Source organism: Macaca mulatta, chromosome 1 (genome assembly GCF_049350105.2).
Source record: "Macaca mulatta isolate MMU2019108-1 chromosome 1, T2T-MMU8v2.0, whole genome shotgun sequence".
Taxonomy (NCBI): Eukaryota; Metazoa; Chordata; class Mammalia; order Primates; family Cercopithecidae; genus Macaca; species Macaca mulatta.
In genome coordinates, this window is record NC_133406.1 from 38,907,149 (window position 1) to 38,933,659 (window position 26,511).

Consider the following 26,511-nt stretch of genomic DNA (forward strand, 5'->3'; position numbering starts at 1 on the left):
GAACTCTTGCAAACCTTTGACTCCATATGTTTGATGAGCAGGTCAACCGCCTCCCTTACGTCATACACAGGGCTGCCTGGAAAGCTACAGCTCACCAGACACCAAAGCCCAGATGTGCAATCCAGTCCATCAGTGGTGACTCTGCTGATCTTATTTTGCTTATCACTGACCACAAAGACATAAAAGAGGAAACCTGAATGCAACTCTAATTAATATCCTTTTATTCAAGGAAAGAGAGAGAGAGAGAGAGAGACCAGGTCTTTACTTTCTCTTTCTGCCCATCTTTTCATCTTTCTATATTTCTGCCTCTCTCATTTTTAGGTTCAGCCTTTGTGAATAATTCATTATATGTGTGGGTTTTTCCTAGGATTTTCAGAAAAGGAAGGTTATTTGTCTTCCTCTTGGATAGGAATATTAAGGTCTCTCACAGAGGGCCAACTTCAGAAATCTACTTTTTCTCTAAGACCTTTGTTTTCTGCAGTGGGACTGTCACACAACAAAAAGGAAGCTGGGGAGAGATCTTGTAACCTGCTTTTTCTTGTCATTTGTATGATGACTGCCTCCTACCCAGCCCTGTTACATTTGAGTGCCCCCAAAATATGCAACTACTAGCCTTTTCTACTCAGAGGCCATGGGTAAGTGGAAGGTACGTGTCACTCTGAATCCTCTCATCATCTTGGGTTTTCACGCTGATAAATGCTGAACGACTCAGCCAAGGAACAGTCCTCTGTAACCATTTCTTTTCAAATTCCAGTGTGAATTTTTGTAGGAATTACAGGGAGCAGGGGTAGTTATGGGGACCAGACGTGGAAATTAGTGTCTAATATTCCGCCACCACTACCACCACCACGACGTGGCTTCTAAAGCAGTCCCTTCCAAAGAGGGATAGAAACATGTTAGTTTTCCCAAGCCTTCTAAACATGCACAGAGAGGACGCATGTGTGGGTTCACCCATCAGTCATGTTTCCAGCATCAATCTTAATTAAGGACAGAAGGTACAGCACAAAGTTTTTAGACTCCCCCAACCTCGTGGTTTCTTAGTGTTAAGCTTATTGCAGGGAGATGTTTATGCTGTATCTTTGCTCACTGAGTACCCCAAATATGTTTCCTTATAAACCTTGATGAGCCCCAGTGTCCTCATCTCTGGAAAGCAGGGAGCAGCTCGAAGATGTGTTTTTATAAGGTGAAGATGGGCCAGATTAAGGGGAACAGCAGTGAATGACTTTAAAATGTGTCAGTTATCCAAGACATCCTCCCTGCCGCCTCCCAGAGCAGTGGGTACTTCTTAGGAGCTTCTTTTATTGTATTTTGAGCTCCCAATTTGTAGGACTAAATAGTTCCACCCTTAATCCTCTTACTTATTAAAAAAAAAAAAAAAAAGGAGCCTCAAATAGACCCATTTGTAAAGCAGTAGTTAATCCCAGAAGCAGGTGGGTGGGGCTTGGGAATGATATGCCCAGCCAGGCTCCAGCCACGCTCCAGCCACGTGAGGCTTCAGAGAGAGGCCCTGCCTGGCACCTGTGCCAAGTGTGGTTTTTTTGCCTGTGGGTGGTTGATTCGAATCACTGTTGCAACTCTGCATAATCTTGAGGCTATATTTTTTTGTGTGTGCTGCATTAGGTCTTTTTCTGCATTTTTGCTGCATTTGGGCTGCATCGGTTCTCTTCATCCCGGGAGAATTTAGAAAGCTTCTTTCAGATATATGCCTGAGCTTTCCAAAGACTTGTGTCATTAAAGGGGGGTGTCATCTTTCTTCCCTTTGGGGGAGGGATAAAAAGGATGTAGCTGGACGGTGAGTAGCAGGCTAGAAGGGAAAGGAAGAAATGCTCTGGTGTAGATCATGGATGGAGCCTTGATGATGCTCAGTCTGTGGCATCATTGCTGAGATGCAGGACATTGTGCATGGCCTTCTGGATCCAGAGCAGAGGCTCTGGAAACCAGCAGTAGGAGGAAAACTAATTCTCTCAAGTCTTTCTCGGCCTTCAGCTTAGCTGTAGGTTGGAAGTTTTTCAAACTTTCTGTGCCTCTTTCTCAATTTCCACACCATTGTCTCATGGGACTGGTCAGAGCCAAAAAGCATGAAATGGATTTTCAACAGTCACTCACTAACGTCTTGGCAATCTCCAGCTGTGTTCTCCTGGGAACTGTTTTGCTGCTTTTCTGTCAGTGACCATTCCTTTCAGCAGGTGATTTCCATCAACATCAAGGCTAATTCCTAATTTAGTTCCTTTGTGTTGAAGTCAGACATAGGCAGTCTGCCTGTTTCATCTATACTGCTGGCTGTCAACCTGTGTCTCAGAATCACCTGAAGGACTTGTTAAAATACAGATTACTACCCCCTACTTCCAGAGTTTCTGGTTCAGTAGGTCTGAAATAGGGCTGGAGAATTTTTGTTTGTTGCAAGTTCCCAGGTGATATTGAGGCTGCTGGTCTTGGACATCACGCTTTGAGAACCATTGCTATACGTGATTTTGTTATCTGCCTGGCAATGCCTTTCTAGGAGGCCAGTATTACAAATTGCTGATGCATTTCCTCATCCCAAATTTCTCTCATTTACCAGCTAAAGCCCTGCTGCTAACAAAAGCTTATGCTTTGGGTTTGGGTAGTGAGGAGGCTTTAAGATTTCTCTAACAAAATGCTGATGACCTTGAGAACAGGGACATATTAGGCAAAATATATGCCATTATCATCTTTGAGTTAGTTTATCTTGTTCTTTCAGGACTTATCACTGAGAGCAGGCTCTTCTGAGAAGGGACATGCCCCCATTTAATTCCAGCACGTAGCACATGCTGGCACATGGTGAGCATTCTGTAAACTTTTGTTGGATGATTTATACCCAGATTGGCTACTATTGAGTTAACAAGCATCAACAAAGTGCCTTGGGTTGCCCTGATCAGGACCTGTAAGACCAGGTGTGGCCCTAGCGAGGGGACAGGAGGTTGCCAGAAGGTGGTGTGAGGGCAGTGGATGGCTGGGAGGGGAGTGAAGGGTCATCACATGGGAATTGGGAGGCTGTAAAATACAAGATTTAGCTACTTCATAATTTTCCTCAGGATTCTTTCAGTTTCTGTATTGCTTAATGCGGGCTTTCTCACTGTAAAAACAAACAAACAAGCAAACAAAAAACTAGGGTATTTGTTATATGGCATTTGTTACATGGAACCCTTTATTAATTGGTGTATAGTATAGTGACAATTGAGATTGTAATGGTGACCCCCTAGGTATCACAGAATGTTGGAGTGCTTTCTGAATATTGCCAATGAAGCATTCATTGCATTATATCCAACACAGTTCCAATGGTATGTGTACTTCATTGTATTTTGAGCCTTGTGTGATTTATAATTCATATTGATTATATAAGTAGCTCATTATCACTTTTTTTTTTGTTAAATTAACCAAAGTGTTCTTCTCCAGCTATACCAGATGACAGAGGAATTAGTATGTTGTTCTAGAAATCAGCCCTTTTAGTTCTAGAAATATTATAGGACCTGGAGGTGAATCATGGTGCAATTGTCATGTATCAGGTGATAGTAAGAACAAAGTCATTATTTCAAAAATGGACTAATAGCTCAGCAGGCCTTAGATTTACTGGGGAAGTTCCCCAGCTGGTAAGCTGGTATTACATCTAACTGGGTTTGTTTGTTTCTGTAGGCTAACATTGAAAATAAACCACCAAGATTTCCAAGAGACCTTTCATAAGCATGTCAGCAAGAGGTTGTCAGATGATACCTTCCCCAACTTGACTCTGAGTTATCCAACTTTTGTGCCTTGGGCTTATTTTCCTGCTCTTTTTTACTCCCACTTCTCTCATCCTTGAAGGTCAGGAGATGTTGAGCTCTAAAATGATTCAGTTGTAGGGTGATGGTCTTTAGGTTCTTAAGGGTCAGTGTGAAACTCTGTGGAACTTTAGAGTATGACCTGAATAAGTATCTGAGTAGTGACCTGAGTAAGTGTCTAGATGGCATCTAGATGACTCTTTTTGGAGTGTTGGGACCATTAAGTCCCATCGTCTCTAGTATGGTGTTTATTCATTTGCTTTCTATATTGGGATCACAAATCCTACTGACATCTGGTTGATGCTATAGACCTGTCTCTCCTGAAAAATACACATACAATTTTGCATTCAATTTTAGAGGTCTATGAATCACAATTTAAAAACATCTATCCTATTAAAAAATTCCCACAATTTGGGATGTTAGGATGCTGGGCTATCAGGAGTAGTGATTCTCAACCAAATATCAAAGGTTTTATAAGCAAGTATGACAGGAACTTTATATAAAGGAGCTAGAAAGATATGGTTGCACTGGGCTGTCAGCCAGGCTACTGTGAAAGAACACAAACATTCTAACCAAAGGGCATGAATTCAATACAGAAACTCTTTCTACATCACTGTGAAAGATGACTGTCAAGCTGGAATACTTCCAGTGTCAGGGTGCTCTTCTGTTATTAAAAAACTTAAGATATAGGAAGTGGAAATATTCCTCCTTATAGCTTCCATCTGTTCTTTCCCCTCCTGTTTTTTGTTTTGTAAAGGAGTATAGACTCAATCTACTTCCTTTCACTTGATGATCCTGTGACATTGAACAGCACTGTTGGTGGACTTTTGGTGATGATAGACATGGCTCTTGGCACATGTGGCCCTTAAGGACTTGATATGTGGCTAACGTGACTGAGAACTAAATTTTAAATTTTACTGACTTAATTTTAGTTAAGTTAAATTTAAATAGCCACATATGGCTAGTGGCTACTGTACAGGATGGCACAGGCAGAGGGGATGCATGATGAGTCAGAAAGCTTAAGCTTCCCTTTGGTTCTGTCATTCGTTAGCTTTGTAACTGGGCAGGGTCTCCTTGGCTTGGTGTGCAGTGCTTCTCAGGAGCCACCCTGCACATTGCCCCAGCTTTCCTTGACCACCGTAATCACTGTCTCTCCAGCTGCTTCAGTGGCTCTTCCAGGCCTCCATGCCTTTGCACTTGCTGCTCTTCCACCTGGAATGAGTCTGGCTTTAAGATTATACTTAGAGGTCACTTCCTGTGTGAAGCTTTCCTTGATTTCTCTTGGCCGAATAAGACCAGCTTCCTCCTTTGGGCTCTCATAGGGCGCCTTACTGATTACTTTGTTGTAACATATACCACATAATTTTAGTATTTGTTTAAAATCTCTGCAAGGCTGGGGGACATTATCTAATTACCATATAATAAGGCAGTGCTTATTAACATCAGCATTTAACACATTAGTTTGAATTAAAATACTTTTTAAAGTTTTTTTTTTTTTTTTTAAAGAAGTGGCATTCTGTTTCTGACTTGAGGTAGTCAGCTAAAATCTCTGGACGTTTTAATATGAATTGATGACGGAGTTAGATTTATCTTACTCTGTTCTCATTCAGTTTAATTTTTGAATCTAGATTCAGAACTCTGTTTATATCAAGTACATTTTATCTCCTTGCTTTTGCTCCAACGGTTTATCCTGTAGAGATCCTTTTCAACTGAGAACAAGGAACTAAGATTCATTGAGCATCTACCAAATTTCAGGCTCTACTTCAAACAAGTGTATTATCCACATTTTAAATATGGGGAAGCTGAGGCTAAAGAAGATTAAATCGCTTGCCCAAGGTCACCAACAGTGAGCTTGAACCAAGTGGTCCGAATCCAAAGTTGAAGTGATTTCTACACCGCACTGTCTATGGACTCTGGTGTTTCATGGGTGAGCTCCCCACCCTGAGTGCTACGTCATCTGCAGATTTATAAGCAAATACTTAATGTTTTCATTCGAGTAATTGATAAAAATATATTTAGAATCAGGGACCCCCTTTCTGCTTATCATCAGTGTATCAGTCAGTGTGCGCTGACTGTTCAGCTTTTCTCAAGTATTCTGAACTGTGCTTTAGCCTACTGACATTTCTGTATTTTGTCTGTAAAAATATTGTGTGTGATATTCTTGTCACATGCTTTACTGAAATGAGTACACACTTTCATGACTGCTTCACGTCTATTTTAAACAGGATGTAGCATCTTGGTTTCTCCAAAGTCCACCTTAGGTATCATTTTCAGAGACTCAGACAATATTTTATTTCTTTCTTAGACAATAAAAGTGTTGTGTCCTAGATCTCAGGAGTTGAAAGGATATTAGATGTCATCTAGTCCAATGCCAGTTGATGAAAGCTTCACTTTAGAGTTCAGGATTTACCAGTCTCTGCACGGAAACATTAGGGTATTAGGCTGTCGTTATTAAAAACATGACCTCTGGATTCAAATCTCAGTATCACCTCTGCCACTTCATAGCTGTGTGCCTCAGGCAACCTGCTTACCCTTGCGGTGCCTTGGACTTTTCAAATGTAAAACAGAGATAGTAATTTGCTTCTGGGGTGTATCATAGGGTTTTTGTGAAGGTCAGATGAGATAATACATGCAAAGTGCTTAGAACCATGTTTGTCAAATAGTAAGCTGTGAATAAATCTTGGTTATTAGTATATGGTTAATTTCAGATACATAAACATTAAACTTCTGCAGCTCTGTTTTCTCTTTCCAACAATGCTGTCCTACTTCCTCCTGGCTCTTACAAGTTTCTAACCTGAGTGCTGCCAGATAATGTTTACGTGACCTTGCATTGGTCTCATTACCTCCCTGAGCCTCAGTGTCTTCAGATGTGAGGTGGAGGTCACTTTCCCTGCTTTGCCTACCTTATAAGACTGTTTCGAGGTTAGCATTGGCTAATGTTAACCCTTTGCAAACATATTAGGTATTAGTACTAGTGTTAATGTTGATAGAGTTTATAAATATATAACACTTATTGAACATTTACTATGTGCCAGATTACTGTGCTAAGTGCTGCCCATGAATTATTGCATTGATTCTTCACGACGATCCTACAGAGATAGGCATTATTGTTTTCTGTCTTTCATAGTTAGAAGGATTAAGATGTGGAGAGGTTAATTCATTTCCCTGGGATCGCCCAGTAAGAGCTGGAGGCCTGGATCAGAGCTGGTGCTCTTAATCACTGAAGCTAAATAGTCTTTCCACAAGCCTTTTTTTCTTCCTTATCAAAGTTATTGGGTTTACATTTTTAAAAATAAAATGTAAAATATCTACATCAAAACCTGTTTCCTTTATATGTTTCTAATGCTGATTTTATACCAATATTGTACCTAAGGACACATTTGGATTTACAACCAGAAAAAATATCTTCAGGAGCAATAGTGATGCAGAATTTTCCCAGCAAGCTTTTGATAAAAACAGATAGGATATTTAAAATGATCTATAACCTTAAACAAACTCACTTGGTTTTGTCTTTGTTTGAACAAAAATGATAGCAAAAAATTTCAGATGGCTTGATGGATGGTATGTAGAAGGATCCCCTTTAGATCCTTGGTATCTGGGCAGATTTTCCTCCTGGCGGTTGCCAGCTTCCTGGCTAAATACTTCCTGTCTGCTTAGGTTTCTTGGGTATTTAGGGCCTCTATGTTTGTTCTATCGGATAAGAGAGAAAAGATTGGAATTCGTGAACTGTGGAGGAAGCTTCTGAAAGGGTTAGGGTGCTGTGGGGGGAAGGGGAAACCTCCATTGCTTGGGACTCTTGGAAATTTGCCTAATGAGCTTGGTGAAGGTCCTCTGCTATGGTTATTAGGGGCATTTTACCTGTGGGAAATGTTTACTGGTATGGACACGAATGGAGAATTAGGATGCACCACTTGGCTTCTGGAAACCAGACAGAACACTCAAAAGAAATTAAGGAGTGGGCCTAAAAAGTTAAAGGAACTGCCTCTCCTTTCTGCTAACTTTGGATTGTTTTTGCATGGAAATTTGTATTTGTGAAATAACTGAGCCATATGGATGCACAAGGATGCATGTGTTCTTCTAGTCTGTTGATATGAGGAGCAGTTGAAGGGTGTGGGCTTGTCTGGAGGTGGGGTGAGTAGGTGGATGTGGTAACATGAGGAGGGAGCAGGTCTGGGGAATATGGGCCTATGTCAATCCGAGGATCTGGGCATTTTGGCAAGAGCACCCTCCCTTCTCATAGAGAGGTATTTATTTATTTTTGAGATCACCATCTGCCCCACCACCTCCCCCCACCTGAAGTTCTTTGGATAAGGATGTTACATCTCTGGGTAACCTCTTTCCCTGGCGATGATTAAAGAGTAACAAATGCCCACTCAGAAAGACTGTACAGGCTCAGAAAGACTGAGCTCATTTCTGTCACAAACATCAGTAGACAGGCTCAGGAGAGCAAAGCAAAGGAATAGATTCTAGGAAATTAGAACTTCTAATAGCTTTCTATACTTCCACTGTGAAAAAGGCTGGGTGCAGAACACCCTGCATAATCATATGCCTTACTATTTCTCTTTTTCTCTTACCTTCGTGTCTTTTTAATCATATAATTTTGCCACCATTCTATAGGGACCCCCCCCTCCAGGCCTGGAGAGCTTTCTGTTCCTCTATATGCATCCCTGAGAATGGATGGAGGAAACTAACCTTTAATGAATGCCTATTGTATGACAGGCACTCTACAGTGTGCTCTAGAGGAGTATATCATTTCATCCAACCCCGTGTGAAATGGATATTGTTCTCATTTTATAGATGATTAGCCTAAGGTCACACATAGATGTGGTCTGACTGGTGTCACTGGCTGCTCTCTTTCAATCTGTTTCATTCTGCCTTGGGTTAGACCAGAAGACCAGCAGCTGCTCTTCCCTAACAGAGTATCTTTTTAGGATGACACTGTGAACTACTTGCATGTATCTGCAGCATCATTGGATATGAGGCTAACTCATGAAGGAGTGAAGGATCAGTAGATGGGAGAAGAGCAACGATCTCTTTCCCATCATTGTGGTCATCATGAAATGGACCTGAGACAACCTGCCCTGAGTCACTGGAATGCGAGCTTGAGTCAGAACCTGAGATCTTTGCTATTTTGTCTTTTCCCCCACAAAACTCCACTGCCACAGTTCCTTTATCACTCTGCAGAGCGCGTTTGGTTTGGAAATGCCAGTTCCCCTTTCAATATTAGCATGGTAAGTCCATTTTCTTTTTTCCAGTTCTCAAAGAAGTCTACCCTCAGTCCTTTCTGTTCTGGGGTACCCACAGTATGAGTCATAGTGTGGAGGTGGCAGCTTTCATGACCTTCTCTTGCAATTTTACATACTGAATGCAGCTTTTTAAGGAAATGAGGGTTGGGGTATAGAGAAACTGCAGAAAGACTCTTATATCCTGATACAGAATATAGAAAAGGCTCATAGTAGGTTTGTGGAAAAGCTGCCCTTTTCCACAATGGTTCACCCCCAGGCCACCATTGTGAGGATTCTAGCTTTTCATTAACTCTATTGGAGAAGCTGCTAGCCAATCCAACTGGTCATGGAGTTCCTATGCTTGACAATTTAGAAGTATTTCCATGGATTCTAGACCCTTTCAAGATGTCCCTGGCTGTGCCAGGATTTCCATTTTGAATGTTATTGTGGGATCTCCTCATTAGTAATTTCACCAAAAATGGCTTCTGTCAGTTGTAATCATGTATGCTCGCTCTTTCTCCTCCATTTCCCTTCCCATCATGTTCCTCATTAGCATCACAGAATACTAGAATATTAGATTTGTAGAGAATAAAGTGAAACTTGAATCAAACTCACACTTATCTGTAAGAAAACTGAAGGCCACAGAGGTTAAATGACTTGCCACAAGTCTCTCAATAAGTGGCAGAGCAGAGACTAGAACCCAGGGCCCCTGACCAAGTGCCAGCATCCTTTTGTCACATTTTCTCTTCTTTCCTCTGTACCCTTTCTGTGCTCGATAATCTTCCCTCTAGCCCCTTCTTTCTCTTCTGGGGCTTCCTCATCCTTAGCAAGTATATGTTTTTGGTGTTTGGGGCATAGGAGGCTGGATATAAGGATCATGACTAATAAGAAAGGACTTACATAAGAAAAAATAGGAATGGACAAGAGAAAGATATTCATAGAGGTGAAGCCAACCAGCAGAGATCCAGTGAGAATCAGATACAGCGACTCAGAAAAATGGTTAATGTTCTTCTTTCCCAAATATGTTGCTGGAGAACTTTGTGAAATGATAATATAAAACTCAGTAGGCAGTGGACTTCTACCTAGTGTAAAACCAAGAGCAGACCTCAGCGGATGGGATAATAGATGGATGCTTAGGTAAGCACTCATCTCAGAATGGTTGCTGGGCTCTTCAGTAGCCCTAAAAAAGGCAGGCTATCCAGTCTCTGCCTTAAGAGGTAGCTCTTTGAGAACAATTGAGTACTCCTGGGAAGGAGGAAGCAGCTCAAATAAAAAGATCCTTAGATCCCTTTCTTTTAGAATTCTCAGTTGGAGCTAAGAGACCAGGGAATTTTGTTTGATTATTCTGATTATTCTGTGTATAATAGTTTTCCAAGCTTTTCAGGGCATAAGGCTGAGAGTCCAGAGAGGTTTCTAGCCCTGGTTCTAGAAAAATCTCACTCCTTTCCTGGTCTCAGTATCTACATCTGTAAAATGAGCGTGTTGGAATAGTTACTAAGACTCTAAGGTGCCTTTCAGTTCCCACTATAGTGCCTCTGGGATTCTAGTTTCCATCATTGTTCTCTCAGCTGATTGGAGGACACCATTAACTTTCTTGGTCTCCAGCATTCAAAGCCTGGCTGCACATTAGAATCAGCCTGGGAACTTCTAGAAATGCTGATACCTGGACTGCAACCAAGACAAATTAAATCCAAATTTCTGGAGATAGGATACCTGTATTCTTAATTTTGAAAAGCTTTCCAGGTGATTCTACTGTCCAGCCATGGCTGAGATCCACTGATCTTCTAGACTGAGAGGAGCCAATTACCTGACTTCCTTCTGTTTCTTTTGGGTGTACTTTGATCATGTCTTGGCTGCTCCCTCTCAGTTTTCTTGCAGGCTATGGTGAAATAGCAGGAGCCCCCTGGGTATCTTGAAATTTAGCCTGAGAGAATGGGGTGATTAATTCTTATGTTTCACTGCATTGACAAAGCCATTCACCTGTGGCTGCTTCCTACATACCTCCAGCTGCACAGGTAACAGCCTTCTGTAACGAGGGGGATGGACCAGACATCGTGAACGCAGATCTAGTTGAGGAGGCCATTTGAGGCTGAAGGATGGAGTAAGGCTCACCAACGAGGCACTTGAGCAAGTGACTAAAAGTTGTTGACCTTGCTTCCTACCTGATTGATTCACCCTTATGCATATGAGGGTTGATCCAGCATGACTACCGTCAAATACAGGAGTCACCTCCATAACGTCCTTGACACTCCCCTGGGGATGTGGAACTCACAACAAGTGCTGTGCTGAAACTGGCTTGTCCCAGCTCTTGAGTGTCCTCTCTGCGTGTCTCTTCCAGACTCCGTGTTCAGTGATGTCAAGATGGTAGCTTGAAATTGGCCATGGAGAGAGTATTTATACTCCAGAAATTTGCAGATGTTACACATGGGGGCTTTCCCCCCAGTGTTAAACATCTATTAGCACAATACTTAGTTTTCTACTTAAGAAGTAGTCCATTCACTTGTGGAACAGTGGAAGTTCTTCTCTTCATTGCTCCATATCTGTCTTCAGATGGGTACTCTGCATGTTGGATCTTAGTCTTTGCCTCCAGAATAACTTAAAAAACATCTGAGCCCCTTCAAGCTAGCCCTTCAGATATTTGAAAGCAGCTGTGATGTATTTCTCAAGTCTTCCCTTTCCAAGCTGAGTATCCCTAGTTCCTTCAACATTATCTCACGTGGTTTGCAGGCTCGGTAGGTGTCTTTGAATGCCAGGGCTCAGTTGCAGAGTTTTCAGAGGAAAACAAACATTCTCCTACGGGTGATCTATGGACTCTTTCACAAAAGGCTTTTCATTTTTCTTATGCTGTCTCAGTTCCATGATGCTGGTGTTGATATGAAGTGGGGTGTAGTCTTGGGTGGGGTTACTGATTGCACCTCATAGTCATCTTCCCTGAAATGCACGTTGCTGCCAGAACTCTTGATGGGCTCCAATTCATCAGAGTGTCATCAAAACACAAATTCTCGTTTCTGAAACAGGTAATTTTCCCACTGCTGTTTTGTTTTCTTCCAGAGGCTTTTAATGCTCCCCTTTTCTTTTTTCCCTTTTCTGTAGCATTCAATCATTTGTCTGCTGTTCACCAAAACTGTGTGTTGAATGACAGCATTTTGAGTCCAGGATCCAGTCACACACAAAACAAATGAATTTGTTAAGACTTATCCAGCTGTCTGTAACTGCAAGGGGCATGGCAGTGGGAGGAGGGAGGGAGCCAGTACTGTTTTATTTTCTCAGAACCAGCACTCCCCATCCTTTGGGAATCAGGGCCCAGATGAGTCTGGAACTGACCTGAATGTTGGTTCACCAAAGTAGCAATCATGTGCACTTCCTTTCAGTCATTTTATCCAGAGGGCAGGGTCCTGGGAGTCAGATGGGAGCTATTTGGTCTAAAGTAATGAGAATTTGGACTTGGCTTCACAGCCAGCATTACATGGGTAATGCTTAGGATCTTTTGTTTTGAGTAACTGAGTCCATTGACCTCCATGAGAGAGCAGCAGGATTGTATTGGCAAACAAAAGGCCTTTTGGGGAGTTCTCTGCCTCTTTGTTATGTTCTCAATATTGCTTTATTTGTCTTTCATTCATTAGGTTTTAAGTCTTTAGGAGTAGGTGTGATGGCATTTCCATCTTCTTGACAGCAGGAAGGGGGAAGAGAGAGAGAGAGGGATTAAGAAGGAGAGAGGTGTGTGTCTGTTCAGGACTGCCTGTCAGATGGTGAATTTGAACAGAGGCAGCTGTTGTCATGGCGATGGCAGGTTGCATCCCACCACCATGGAAACCAAAGTTAAAAAACTGATGTTAAGGCTGGAAGTCACATGATGCAGTTTTGTTTTGTTTTGTTTTAAAAAAAGAAAAGGGGTTTGGTTTTTTAGTCTTTTTTTTTTTTTTTTTTTTTAAGATGAGGTTGGGTGGTGAGAAAAATTACACTAAGGAAAGCAATGAGATGATGACATGGGACAGTATGGAGTAGGCAGAGCCTTCTTCCATGTTTTTCTGCTTGTTGACAGTGCATGTCTCCTGCCATGGTTAGAGAGGGGAGGGGAGGGATATGCAGGGTGGACTTCCAGGTTTGCAGCCAGAGTTGTGTACTGCTAACTATCACATGGAGAAACACAGGGGTTTAGCCCTCTTGCCCTTTGGAGGTGAAGTGTGGTTCACCTTCTGTTGATCAGCCCAGAACAGACACAGGAAACTTAAAAGTATGGACTACCCAAATAGGAAGGTGGTCCATATATTGATAAATGTGGAAGGTTAACATTTATTTTCAGAGAATTGAAAAGTTCATCTATAGTTCCTCAGAATCTCCAGGAATAGTTCTGTCTGTTTATTGCCTTTTCTGGGCTGGTCTCTTTTGGGCTGCCATGTCCTGCCAGGGCAGCCATAAGAGTGAGTGCAAAGAAGTCCAGAAGGAGCCCTGGGCTAAGACTCCTTGCACCATAGCTTATCTCTTAACCTGGGCCCTCTCACCTGAGCAGGGTGGGGCAGCTTGCTGAGAGGCATTAGAAAGCCCTCTTGGCTCTCCATCTTTTTTTTTTTTTTTAATTATACTTTAAGTTCTAGGGTACATGTGCATAACGTGCAGGTTTGTTACATATGTATACTTGTGCCATGTGGGTGTGCTGCACCCATCAACTCATCAGCACCCATCAACTCGTCGTTTACATCAGGTACAACTCCCAATGCAATCCTTCCCCCCTCCCCCCTCCCCATCATAGGCCCCGGTGTGTGATGTTCCCCTTCCCGAGTCCAAGTGATCTCATTGTTCAGTTCCCACCTATGAGTGAGAACATGCGGTGTTTGGTTTTCTGTTCTTGAGATAGTTTGCTGAGAATGATGGTTTCCAGCTGCATCCATGTCCCTACAAAGGACACAAACTCATCCTTTTTTATGGCTGCATAGTATTCCATGGTGTATATGTGCCACATTTTCTTAATCGCTCTCCATCTCTTTACCTCATACTCACTTCTACTTTATGCCATTATCTGGAGAAAATGTGAAACATCCCTCCAGGAAGGGAGCTGGCCTGGCCAGGGCTGTTTTTGTTTGTTTGTTTTTGTTTGTTTTTTGAGACAGAGTCTTGCTTCGTCCCCCAGGCTGGAGTGCAGTGGTATGATGCCAGCTCACCACAACCTCCATCTCCTGGGTTCAAGCCATTATCCTGCCTCAGCTTCCCAAGTAGCCGGGATTACAGGTGCACACCATCATGCCCGGATAATTTTTGTATTAATTGTAGAGACAGGGTTTCACCATGTTGGCCAGGCTGGTCTTGAACTCTTAACCTCAAGTGATTCACTCGCCTTGGCCTCCCAAAGTGCTGGGATTGCAGACGTGAGCCACTGCACCTGGCCAGACCAGGCCTGTTTGAACAGGGCTGGTTTGACTTTTCTTTTTGTGTAGACAGGTTAGGAAGCAGAGATTTCTGTAAGAATGTCTGCTTCTAGGAAGGTGAGGAAGACCATGAGGGATGCAGACATACTGTTGAAGTGATGGTCATAACTATTGCTATGTCTGGGTTTTAGGCACAAGGTCTTGTGTCTTCGGCATTACTCGTCCCTCCAGGACAGATGTATCTTTCTCAGTCGGCTCAGACGAGGGTCATATGATCTCACCAGCATGATCTCACTGCATTTCCATCAGGGTCTATGGGAACTGGAGCCAGACTTCTGTGATGGTTCAACCCCTCCTGTTCTTAGCCCTGGCCTTGGGTGTGATTAATATCCTTCTAATCACTGGGAGAGATTGCATCAGAGTCATCAGCTTCATAAATCCTCCTCTGGGGAATGGTGTTTGGATGCACTTTCCATATTCTCAGGAGGTTCTGGGCCAAGTGTCTTTGCTCTTTTCCCGGAGGCCCATTACCATAATTTTCTTTTAAATCCTTTATTGGGGTTGGTCTTCTCCGTGTTAGCCCATGGCTACAGCCAGCCAGCCCACTCCTGAGGGCTGGAGGCTGTGACCACCAACAGATGCTTTCCCCAAAGTATCGAGCCACAGTAGATGCTGAAAGATTGAGTTAGTAGGATACTGAAAGTAACTGTATTTGTGCAACACTTTACAGTTTTCAGAGGGAGTTCAGATTCCGGTTATCATTTTAGGCTTCAGTCCTTTTGTATTTCTTGTTTGGTTCTGTGGGAATGGATGGTCATAACCCTCCATTGACTCTTGAGTACTGTGTTGGGGCAGCTTTTATAGTTGGAGGCCTGGCTCTGGTTCCCATTACAAAGCTACATTTTCTCCATTGCATTCCAGGTCTTGAAGAAGATTCTGAAGTTACACAGAAGCCTTGGATAGCTGTATTTCATTCCTGTTCATATGTAAAATGTCTATTTGGTGTGATGCTTTTAGGGAATCACAGACTAGTCAAGGCTCTTTCTCAGTTACTGTCTTTGAGTCAAAGTCCACTTATTAGGATGAAATTTATGTACACATGAGGAAGAGGTGGAAAGACATACACAAAGGTGTCCATGCCATCCTCTGAGGCTGTTACATCTCTTGGATTTAGACATCCAAAAACATGAGACTGGAGGGAGAAAAGGAAACAGGTCTTCCTGTAGGGAGATTATTGTGGGCCTGGGGCGAGGGGTGGAAATGGGTAAAGAAGGCTGAGGGATGCCTCCCCTCAGACTGTGGACTCTTCTATACCCCCCAGGAGTTTCCAGGAAGTGCCTGAGTGCCCAATGACTGCTCCCCACAAAAGCATATTCCGCATTAGGCTGGAGTTGGGAGAGCACACAGCATTCTATCTGCCTGCCTGTCCCTGGTGGTCTCTTACCCCTCAGAGCATGGCCTTCTTGGTGTTCGGATGTCATAGGCTCTGGGAGGAGACAGCTGAGTACAGAGGTCTTCAGGATGAGCCCCCTGGTGGTGATAGAGATGCATGTTTGCCTGGGGACACCCAATATTTACTGCCTGAGGCCTAAGTCCTTTCAAGGTGTGTACCTGAAGATCTGTACCTGAGAGGTAGTGATGGGGAGGCTCTTCAAGAGGAAGAGCTCAGCTCCAGGCCAGGCCCCCAGGGCTCTGGTAACAGCAGAACTGGCATCACCACCCTTGCCCCAGCTTTCTGTGCTTCAAGAAGGAAATGAACAAATGGCAGGTGTGCAGGCTGCGTTGTGCTGCTCAAATTAGCCATGTTGCTAAGGAAACAAGTCAACCATTTGAAGGAAGGAGCATTGGGTAAAGGAGATAAATCAATAAGCGAACCTATTTTTATCATTTCCCTAATGATTGTCTTGAAACTGCTAGACTAGAAAGAGAGTTGGAGCGACACAGGTCCTCATTAATGGGCTCAGAGGGAGCGAGGAGTGAAGGGGTGTTTGAGGAGATTGCCAGTAAACTTTATGAAATGAGGCCCCTAGCGAGCAGTGAGCCGGTACAGGAGGGAATGTAGGAGAGGAGGTGTCTTTTGCAGGTTTCAAAGCGCTTTCATGGTCATTTCCTCATTTTGGCCAGGTCTCTTTATTCTCTTGCATTTAATCCTCTCCGAAGTCTTTCTCTGATTTCTCTGGCCATCGCATTCCTCCTCACTCTCGGGTTGGGATGGGTTTTTGTGTTGATTTGTTTTTTTCAGGATACACGTAGCTTTAATTGATTTTATAGTTATAAATGAACACATGCTCATTTGAACACTCAGAAAATGGTTAGAGGAGTAAAGAAGAAAGTGAAAATAACCCTACTACTGAGAGAAGACTCATCACCCTTCCAGCAAGACAGAATTTTTTCTCCTTCTCTCCCTTCTCTCTCTCTTTTTTTTTTCTTAGACGGAGTCTTGCTCTGTCACCCAGCGTGGAGTGCAGTGGCGCAATCTCCCCTCACTGCCAGCTCCACCTCCCGGGTTCATGCCATTGTCCTGCCTCAGCCTCCTGAGTAGCTGGGACTACAGGCGCCCGCCACCATGCCTGGCTAATTTTTTGTATTTTTTTTAGTAGAGATGGGGTTTCACCGTGTTAACCAGGATGGTCTCGATCTCCTGACCTCATGATCTGCCCGCCTTGGCTTCCCAAAGTGCTGGGATTACAGGCGTGAGCCACCGCACCCAGCCTTCTCTCTCTCTCTCTCTTTTTTTTTTTTTTTTTTTTTAACATGAAAGGGATCTTTCATGTATGCTGGTTTATTTTCTTTTTAAAATAGATCATGTGTGTCTACAGTGGACAGTATAAAAAGTTCAAATGGGTATGCAGTGCGGAGAGTGTGGGTACCTTTCGTAAGGATACCTTTGGCTCTAGTTTCCCTATACGATTCATTTATCACTTGAGTATTAATTTATTAAAAAAATAACAGTTACCAGGGCCCCACTGTGGGCCAAGCACAGTGGTAAGTGAGACAGGCAAGGTCCTGCCCTGGGACTCCCAGTCCTCACTGCCCCATCAGCTCCATTTGTTCAAGATTTCAAAACAAAAGCAATCTGGACACCAGGGATAGATAGTCTTCCCTAAAATATCCTCGGTATCAGTCACAGACTGTAATGAGTGTCACTGAATTCCAGAACAGAAAGAGTCGGAGACCTGGACAGACTTCCATCTTTTCCCTGATTGTGGTTGCTGTGAAGGGTGTTGGTCTTTGAGGCCGTGGTGACTCGGAGCTCCCTTTGACCTTTCCAAGTCATGTCTTTGTCCAGTCTGCCAGGTTGAGGTGCACTAGCTTGACTGGTGGGTGGGTGTTACTTGCTGTTTTGGCTCTTCCCTTTGGGGATGTAGCAGAGCCATTGCTTTGGGGTGTGAAGTTTTGCTGTCGTGAAGAAATGGGAGTGGCGCCTCAGAGGCAGCCTGCAACAGTGGGAGTGAGCAGGAGCCCTGGCCTGGGCCAGAGTGGGTGAGCAAAGCCCTGTCTTTACAGTGGCTCCTCAGTGAATGCCTCTTGTTCATTCCTACCTGCATTGAACATTGTCTAAGCTCCTACTGTGTACCATGGGCTCTGCTAAGCACTGCCAGTAGAGAGATGAGCAAAACTCCTGCTTTCAAGATACAGTTTCCTGATTTAAATAGGAGAAGAAATAATACAGTCACACAATTCAAAGACCTGTGGGGCAGGGGGAGAAACTTTCACTGACAAGGTGGCAGTTCAGCTTGGTCTTGATGTATGACCAGAAAGGAGAAGAAAGGCCATTGCAGGTGGTGGCAGAATCGCCTAGATGTAAATGCCTCTTCTTTGTGCTTTCTTCAGAAAGGGAAGTGGAAAAGAGGTTGAAGAACAGGGCTATAAGAGAGAGTGGCTGGGGCCTAGGCAGAATTGGATGGTCTCTTCTGCTCACCTCCCCTGAGATTTCCCTGCCGCTATCCATTCTTTCACTTAGCCCACAGTTACACAGAATCTCCACATTCTCACCACAGGTTCTTCGTTACTGCAGCCATGAATTCATTCTGAGGTCTAGATGCCCTATAAGGCCGAAAGGGACATCCCTCTCAATGGCATATATATCTGAACAGTTTTTGAAATGTAAAGCAAAAAAAAAAAATATTTTTAAGACAGAAGGTTGCTGCTCTGAATGGGCCTCACATCAGTTAGTGGGCAGAGGATTTGGCTAGAGAGGAAGTGGGAATAGGGTCTTCTCAGAACCTGTGAATTACCAAACTCCCACCTTTAGATTCTAGACTTTAGGGCCTTGGGTAGCACCAGCCATCAATACCTCATGAATTCTCAGCCACCCAGATACTTGGCCAGTCACTGGGAGTTTTACTAATCAGCACCTGGGCCAAGAGCCATTCCCCTGCCTGGAGCATCTTGCAGTGGTGATGGCTACACCTTCCTGAGCTAACCTGTGTCCCCACAAACCTCACATATCTGCACTTGGACATTCTGGGCTAGTTAAGCTTAAAGGTGCTTACAGGGAGCAATATACTTGGGTTAATTGGCTAGGAAAATGCAGGTATGAACGTGGAAGCAGGGAGCCAGGGGCAGTGGAGGAGCTGCCATGGTCCAAGTGGATATTGTGAGTGGGGAGTCATGGGCAGTGGAGGAGCTGCCATGGTCCAAATGGATATTGTGAGTGGGAAGGCCTTGGAGGCACATGGCTGCCAGGACCTGTCTTGCCTGCAAGTTCAGCACTGAGAACCCATCTGCTTTTAAGCCTGTGCTTATCACTTTCAGGCTTTCAGGGGAAGAAGATTCAACCCCCCCAAACAATCATAGATGCCACATAGACCCATGAGAATGCGAGAGGTCTGCAGCTTGAATGAGAAGGTACTCGTGCCCAGTCCTACCTCTCAGGGCAGGCACTGGGCTTCTTGGATCTGCTGAGCAGGTGTCTGAAATTGCATGAGACATTTCCAGCTGTGGGGAGTGACCAGGTGAGCCCCACGCTATTGTGAACACTTCTGTTAGGAACAAGGACAGGGAATGACATGGAAGAGGCCCTGGTTTCACTCCAGTCAGAGCCATCAGCCTCCTCCCCCAGCTCTTGGGGACTGGCAGAGAAACCCCCACTTTGTGTCAGGCTGCCCAGCTATGTTCCTGGGAACACCGTTCAAGAGAGATGCTCTGAAAAAAAGATTTACAAGGTGAAGCAAGTTTGGGAAATGTTGTGTGCTGTCCCAAACCCCCTGTGTGTGTGTGTTTGTGTGTGGGATGGAGTGTGTGCCCACTGTGTGCAAAAGTATTAAAGGCCCCAAAAAGTCCTGCTGGGGAGAAACCTTAACTTTACCCAACCCAGGCTTTCTTTCATTGGTTTGATTGCAAGTTCCTATAGCACCAGTATTTCATGGCCTGCATTTTAGGAACACCACTCTCAACACTCTCAACTTCTGTTGTCTTTCATCAGTGACTTGTATGCGTGTTGTCAGTTCCCTATCTGGCCCCATCACCCAAGCATGTTTTCAGGAAAGGGTATGAATTCCTTGGCCACCATTGCTCCCGGGTTCCCATCTTTAATTTGCAGGATGAGTCTGGGATTCTGGGTGCCTGTGCCAGGCCCAGGGCAACCTAGGCTGTTCAGAAGGCTTATGGGACACTCGGTCCTGGTGTGGTCCCTGATTGCTCCATGTTTGTTTGTTCAGAGGTCTGGGTTACAGCCATGATGGGAGGGGAGGAGCACTCCCCCTTCGATCAGTGGGCATGGGTGGCCCAGGGCAGGCTGTGTGTTGGAGGGCCAGTCCTTAGAAGGTGGGCATGCTAGCTGGGTGGGCGTCTGTGGTGTGTGTCTGCTGGCATGTTTGGCTCTCAGGGGCTTGGCGCCCAGAGTGTTTGAAGGAAGAGGAATGCCCATGGGTGCTGAGGGACTTTCCATGTGGGGAGGCTCCTGTCTGAGTGGGAGGGTTTAAGCAGGCGCAGTGGGGCGTGGAGGCAGTGGACAGGCTCTGAGGTCTCCTGAGGCCGGGTCTGTTTTTAGTTCCAGTGGCTGAGCCTCAGGGCAGCAGAGGCCCGTGGAGTGGTCTCTGGTGTCTGTATGCTGTGTGAGTGTTGAAAGTGCGTGGGAAGGAAGGATGGCGGTCAGCTGCTGGCGAGTGAGTGTGACTCTCCAGTGTGACTCAGGGATGCATGGTGGTGGGGGAGGAGAAGGCACTGCCAAATGAGGATTAAGAGAAGGACTCGGGGCTCACACACAGCCAGCATCTCAGCCCTGCAGCCCTGCATGCCAGCACCCAGAGCAGAGCAGCTGGTGAGCAGCTCACATCTCATTGCACACACTGCCCCAAGCCCTCTGCCCTGCCCTCCCCAGAGATGCCCTGGGTGCCAACTTAACATTGTGTTATTGCCACAGATAGCCTGGCAGGATGGGGGCCATTGCAGGGATAGCTGTGATTTGCCCTCCTGAACTCCACGAGAGGGTTCCAGGCCCTGCACCCTACACAGCCTGTCTGGGTATGTGTGGAGAGAAGAACAGCCCCTTTCCTTCCGTCCACTTTGCCAGATCTATTGCTCCTCTCTTCTGCCTGGATTCCAGAATCTTCTAGAGCACAGGTTGCTCAGCAAGAGCAGTTGCAGTAGCTAACTTGTGTTTGTCCTAACAGTAATCACAGAATGAAATCCCAACATGCAGAATGACAGTGCTGGGAGCTGGTGATTCCCTCTTTCTCTTCTGGCAGTCCTTCCCACATCCCTTGGAGCGTGTGGCAAAACCTTCCTGCAGGGGTCAGGATGCTGGCACCCGAGTCATAGTCCTGTTTTTAAAAAGGCACAGGGAGCACCTCACCTGTTTTCAAAAACATCTAACAGAAAAAAGCCTGCATTCATTCATTGTAGTGTGGTTCTTACAGGACTGGACTTTGCTGTCCAGGATTCAGGTTTGTCATCAGTCTCTGTTTCGTATAGATGCAGACGCTTAGGAGAAAATAAGGTGGAACAAAGCAAGCCTCTCTTTCCCCCAGAAGTACATTGCTGAGAGGAATTTTAAAATAGAAGGAAGCTCACATGGAGAGAATTGTTTCTTTTCCAGGGGCTCTTCTGTTACTCAGTGGTGCAGAGATTCTGGAAGAGGGGACTCCAGTTGTGAGCCCAGGAGAGCAACAGATTGCAGCATCTGGATCTGTGCACAAGCGTTGTTACCCAGTCCAGTGGTTTGAAGACTGGGGAGAACAGGGGGTCTGCTATGGCATTAATTATGTGACTTCCTTCTTTCTTCCCCCTTCCATTTTCAGCCTTGGTTACTGGATTTGTTATTGAATTCACTCAGTAGCTGGAGTGTCTGTCATATGCCCAACTATATTATGTATTGGCTACATACATTGTTTTTATGGAGAAGATGCTTTGTGTTCAGAGACCAGGCAAAAATGTTTTTGGTTTCACATGCTAAGGACCATCCTCTGTCCTGCCTGCCTATTTACAAATAAAAATCATGCAAACTGCACAGACAAAATGCGGATTGATAGAGCTTGTGTGTTTATGGGCATGGCCATCTTGGAGGCTGTGCCCCTCTCTGGTGAATTTGTTCCTTAACTCCGCTTTCCCACGCCATTTGAGTACATGATCCTGGCCACCATCATTGCCAACTGCATTGTCCTGGCCCTGGAGCAGCATCTTCCTGAGGACGACAAGACCCCCATGTCCCGAAGACTGGTATGTGCTTCCCCTCCTTCTCACCTTGCCCCCTTTTGTCTTTCTTGGTTTCTTCTCCTCTGCTTTATCACTCTCCCATTCCCTTCCTGCCTGTGAGTTCTGGGAGGGGTTTGCTCTTTGCTGGGGGACAAGTTAATGACAGACCCCATGGGGATTCACACAGAAAATAAGAGATTACAGACACCGTGTCTGTGCTGCGTGGCAGCCAGGGAAGAAGAAAGGGCAGGCACAGGCCCATTTTCTTCCCTCCTCTTTCCTAAGGGGCTTCTGACACGAGAGGAAGAGGTGGGGAGTAGAGGGGAGACGATGAAGGATGCTCAGTGCTTGTGTGTATTTGTGGTTATGAACTTCCCAATGCTTACGTCCTTATTCTCCTTAAAGAAATGAGTCACACATCTAATGTATTCCCCCTAAAAAGAACAGACAAATTGCCTAAAATCCACGTGTGTACATGAGATGACGACCTTCAAGCTTCTACCTTATGTGAAGAACAGCAAACTCCTTCAGGGCAAAGCCAGGGCCATCAGGGACCTTCCTGGGAAGGAAGTCTATCCCCTAGGTGTGACCCTTACATCGTCCATTTCTACAGCTGGTTCCCCCTTGCCCCGTGCACTCCTGAGTCACAGACAGCCTGCAAGGGTCCCTTAGCACCCTTGCTTCCCACCTACACATGGGCAGACCCAGCACAGACATCCAGGAAGGGCCAGGCTGTGCCTTTACCTGTGTCTCATAAAGCACAGTCCTCTTCTCACTGGTGTTTCTGCTCCTCATCCCCACAGGAAAAGACAGAACCTTATTTCATTGGAATCTTTTGCTTTGAAGCTGGGATCAAAATTGTGGCCCTGGGGTTCATCTTCCATAAGGGTTCATACCTCCGCAATGGCTGGAATGTCATGGACTTCATCGTGGTCCTCAGTGGGTAAGTCCACTTTGTGTGTGTGTGTGTGTGTGTGTGTGTGTGTGTGTGTGTGTGTGTGTGAAGGGGGTTGGTGTCATGAAGTGGCTGGGGGCAGGGAACCTGGTGTGGAAAGACAGCAATCTGTAGAGTAGGGGCAGAAGAAAAAGTTCGGGGCTAAGATTCCCCAGGGTGCTGGACCATAGGTCAGCCACCTCAAGAGCAGGATGAGTACTGTGTGGAGATGCTTGTGGTGTTAAGCAGAGGCCGTGGGACTCTCAGCCAGGTCTGAAAGCTGCCACTTCTGGTTTTCCATTCTGTGCTTGGCTCAGTGGCTGAACACCCACTTCTCTGGGGAGGGTGACTTTTCCCAATAAGCCTTTTCACCAAAGCAAGCAGTTTACCCCAGCCTGGGAGGCACCTCCTAGATGGGCCAAAAGATGCAGTCAAATGCAGCTTCTTTGGGGTGCTGGAGAAGACCCCAGCCATATTTTCTGAACTGATGATTGAGACTTGTGTTCTGATAACAGAATTTTTTATGATTTGCAGGTTTATTAATAGTATAAAATCGAATCATATTAAAATGTTGGATAAATCATTTGTGGAAATTAATATGGCCATAGCACATTGGGATTGACCCAGTGTCACTGCAGCATATATGATGGCAGTACATTTAGTTAAATATTTGATAAATCATTCTTTTGGAAATGAATATAGTATGAGGACGTTGGGTTGACCGAGTGCCGTTGGCAGCAAATGTGTTGGCCTTGGGAATGGTGTGATGGGCAGGCCTTCCTGGACTTTTGTGGCTTCCTGTTGGTCTTTGTGTCAGGTGGCTCTCGGTGCCTGCAGGGTTGGGCACTGGGGAGTGGTCCTGTGTAGATGTGGCAGCGAGTGATGTGGTCTGGAAATTCCCTTACCCAACTGCTTGGCAGACAGAGTTCAAACCCATGAAGAAAAGAAGAGAGTGACTTAGAATGACAGGGAAGGGGAAATATTAGCTACTACGTGATTGACCAAAAGGAGAGAGGAGAAAAGAGGAATTGTTTTCCAGGGAGGAGTCAGAGGAATGGCGAAGGTAGGTAAAGTCTCTTAGAAGGAAGGGTAAGGGCTTGGGAATGATTGCATCTGTTTTTTGTCTTGTGGAATAGACAAAATATTCTTATTTTTTAACCTTTACACCATTGGGATTACATGAAAGAGAAAACACTGAAGATGTAATGGACTGGAATATGTAAATGGAAGCACGTAAGCATGTAAGCAGCCAGCCCCTCAATATGGGAAATGGATAAATAGACAGGGATGACTATTCATGTTTAAAAATATCTGTTGCCTTACAAAAGAATTTTCTGGAGGTTATTTTTTCTAAAAGAAAATTCTACTACATTTTAAATATGAGTTAGTATATGAAGATATAGTTTCTACATAGTATTACAGAAGTATATTGGGTAATGTTTTAAATGTCCCTAAAATAAATAATATGTGCTGTGTTAGAAGAGGCCTGTATGAGAATCTGAATCATTTAGAAATGTTATGATTCTATCTAGAAGAAAAGTGTACAAGTCACTACAGAAGAATAAAAAACAAAAAGAAGAAAAGTATTGTAATGTATATATAATAAGTTTATGTAAATTCTTGGTCCTGCTCAGCTCTATATGTGGCAGAATCCATTTGAAATTTCTTGTCTAGTCCATTTATTTTTATTTAAATGATTATATGTTCATTAAAGAAATATGGAAAATACAGAAAAATCAAAAGAAGAAAAAAAATAATTCACTGATTCAGAAAAATTCCGGATTATTTTGGGGTATTTCTTTCCAGGCCTTCAATGCTAAGCAAGCTGTCTTTTAAGGGCTTGTAATTTTGCTGCTTTTTCCTAATATAGTATGAGCACATTACATGTTATTGCATATTTTGGTAAAAATCTATAATGATTGATCAGCAGTTTGTTAAGTATATGTACACATCTTGCTTCTCATTTTTGCAATTACTTGACACTTGGATTCTGTTTTTTGCTGTGATAAATAATTATTAAAGGTGCTCCAATGTACGTCTTTTGGATGTTGCATTTTACGAGGCATTTTACAAGGTTGAAGAAGTACTTCTGGAGGAGAATACAGCTGTTCTGGTGTGGGGTCTGGGAACTATGATGGCTGAGAGGAGGTGGAGAAACTGGACTGTTTGACTGCATGAGAGGAGACTTACAGTAGATGTTAATCTCTCTGCAAATAACGGTTGCTACATGGTTGTTGAAGCAGCAGATTCATAGGGACCCGTAGGGTTCTTTTGTCAGCACAACCAAGAAGGGCCCCTGGGTCCTTGCATGCATATCCAGAGGGTGTTCAAGAGTCGGTGCAGGTGCTGAGCTTGGCTGAGTCAGTTGTCCTCTCTGTGCTCTTTTTCCCATCCCTCACATCTTCCCTTCTTAGTGGATCTTCAGGTGTCCCTGGCTTTGTGGATTGCCTTTGCAGGCCCCTGATTTCCACCTGAACTCACAGGACTTTGCTCCTGTTCCTCCTCCAGACCCGCTGCTTAGCCCTCTTTCCAGCAGGGACCATTCCCTTGCTCTCTCCTCAATTCACGGGTGAATGTGCTCCAGGCAAAGAGCTTGGTCCTCTTGAGATCCCCGCTGAGGGGCTGAGGGTTGCGGTTCTATCCCACAGGAATGGATGATCATATTTAGTCTTACAGTCACATGGTGCTCTCATCTACCACACTGTGTGGCTCTAAGATGCACGTTTTTCATGCTGGGACATTGCTGAAATCAGCCTGTGTCTTACAATAATGGCATGATATAGTTTAATTGACAGCATGTTTTCCTTTCTTAGTGCTACATAAAATTATGGGTCATCATACAATTGTTGGGGTTGTAGATTCAATGACATGTGATACCAACCAGGGAGGCAGGCAAGCGGACTTTAGAGATGAGTCATCTGGTACTTGAAGAGGGTAAGTTATTCGTCTAAGATCTCTCCTGCCTGTTAATGGCAGATGCAGGAGTCAGAATGGTGCCCTTTGATCCGGGGCTGGTGTTTTGACCCCTGCCCTGTGCAGCCTCCTTTCCAGGCCACCCGGTATCCTCGTTTGTCTTCCTGACACCTGCACCCACAGCAGTCCCTGCTGACAGCTCTTCCTTCCCACCTCATCTCCAGGTGTCACCTCCTATTTTTCCCCTGTGCACAGGAGGAATGACAGGTGCTGGAGCATGACACAGTGCCTCGGGGCTGAGGCTGCACAACTTCTCAGCTCTCAGTGCTGACAGGAGGGAAGTGGGTGCTGAGGTGTCAGTCAGCTGGCTCAGTGTAAGACCTACTCTTACTGACCTTTGCTAAGAGATGACTAGTTGGGGGGCCTGGGCAACCACATTCTGCCTGTGACCTGTGACCTCCTAAACTTTCATATTCTTTGGCCTATAAGTTGAGGGTGTGCATGGTTCAGAAAGTGCATTTATGTTCATTGCTTCATCTTGTCCTCATAATGCCATAGTAAAGACCTTGTTAGCCTCATTTTACAGATGAAGAAACTGAGAATCAGAGAGGGCACATGAATTGCTAGTAGGCATTAGATTCAGTACTTGAGCCCACATCTCC

The 26,511-nt window shown here is 44.6% G+C and overlaps 1 protein-coding gene across 3 annotated transcripts in view; it reads left to right on the forward strand.

The window, feature by feature from the left end:
* CACNA1E (calcium voltage-gated channel subunit alpha1 E) overlaps window positions 1-26,511 on the forward strand; it is a 325,029-nt gene that overhangs the window by 6,302 nt on the left and 292,216 nt on the right. For all 3 annotated transcript variants that reach the window (XM_015122410.3, XM_015122438.3, XM_077986562.1), the window contains exons 2-3: window positions 21,921-22,026; window positions 22,806-22,945. In XM_015122410.3, the coding sequence (XP_014977896.3) occupies window positions 21,921-22,026; window positions 22,806-22,945 (246 nt within the window). The remainder of the gene's footprint in view (window positions 1-21,920; window positions 22,027-22,805; window positions 22,946-26,511) is intronic.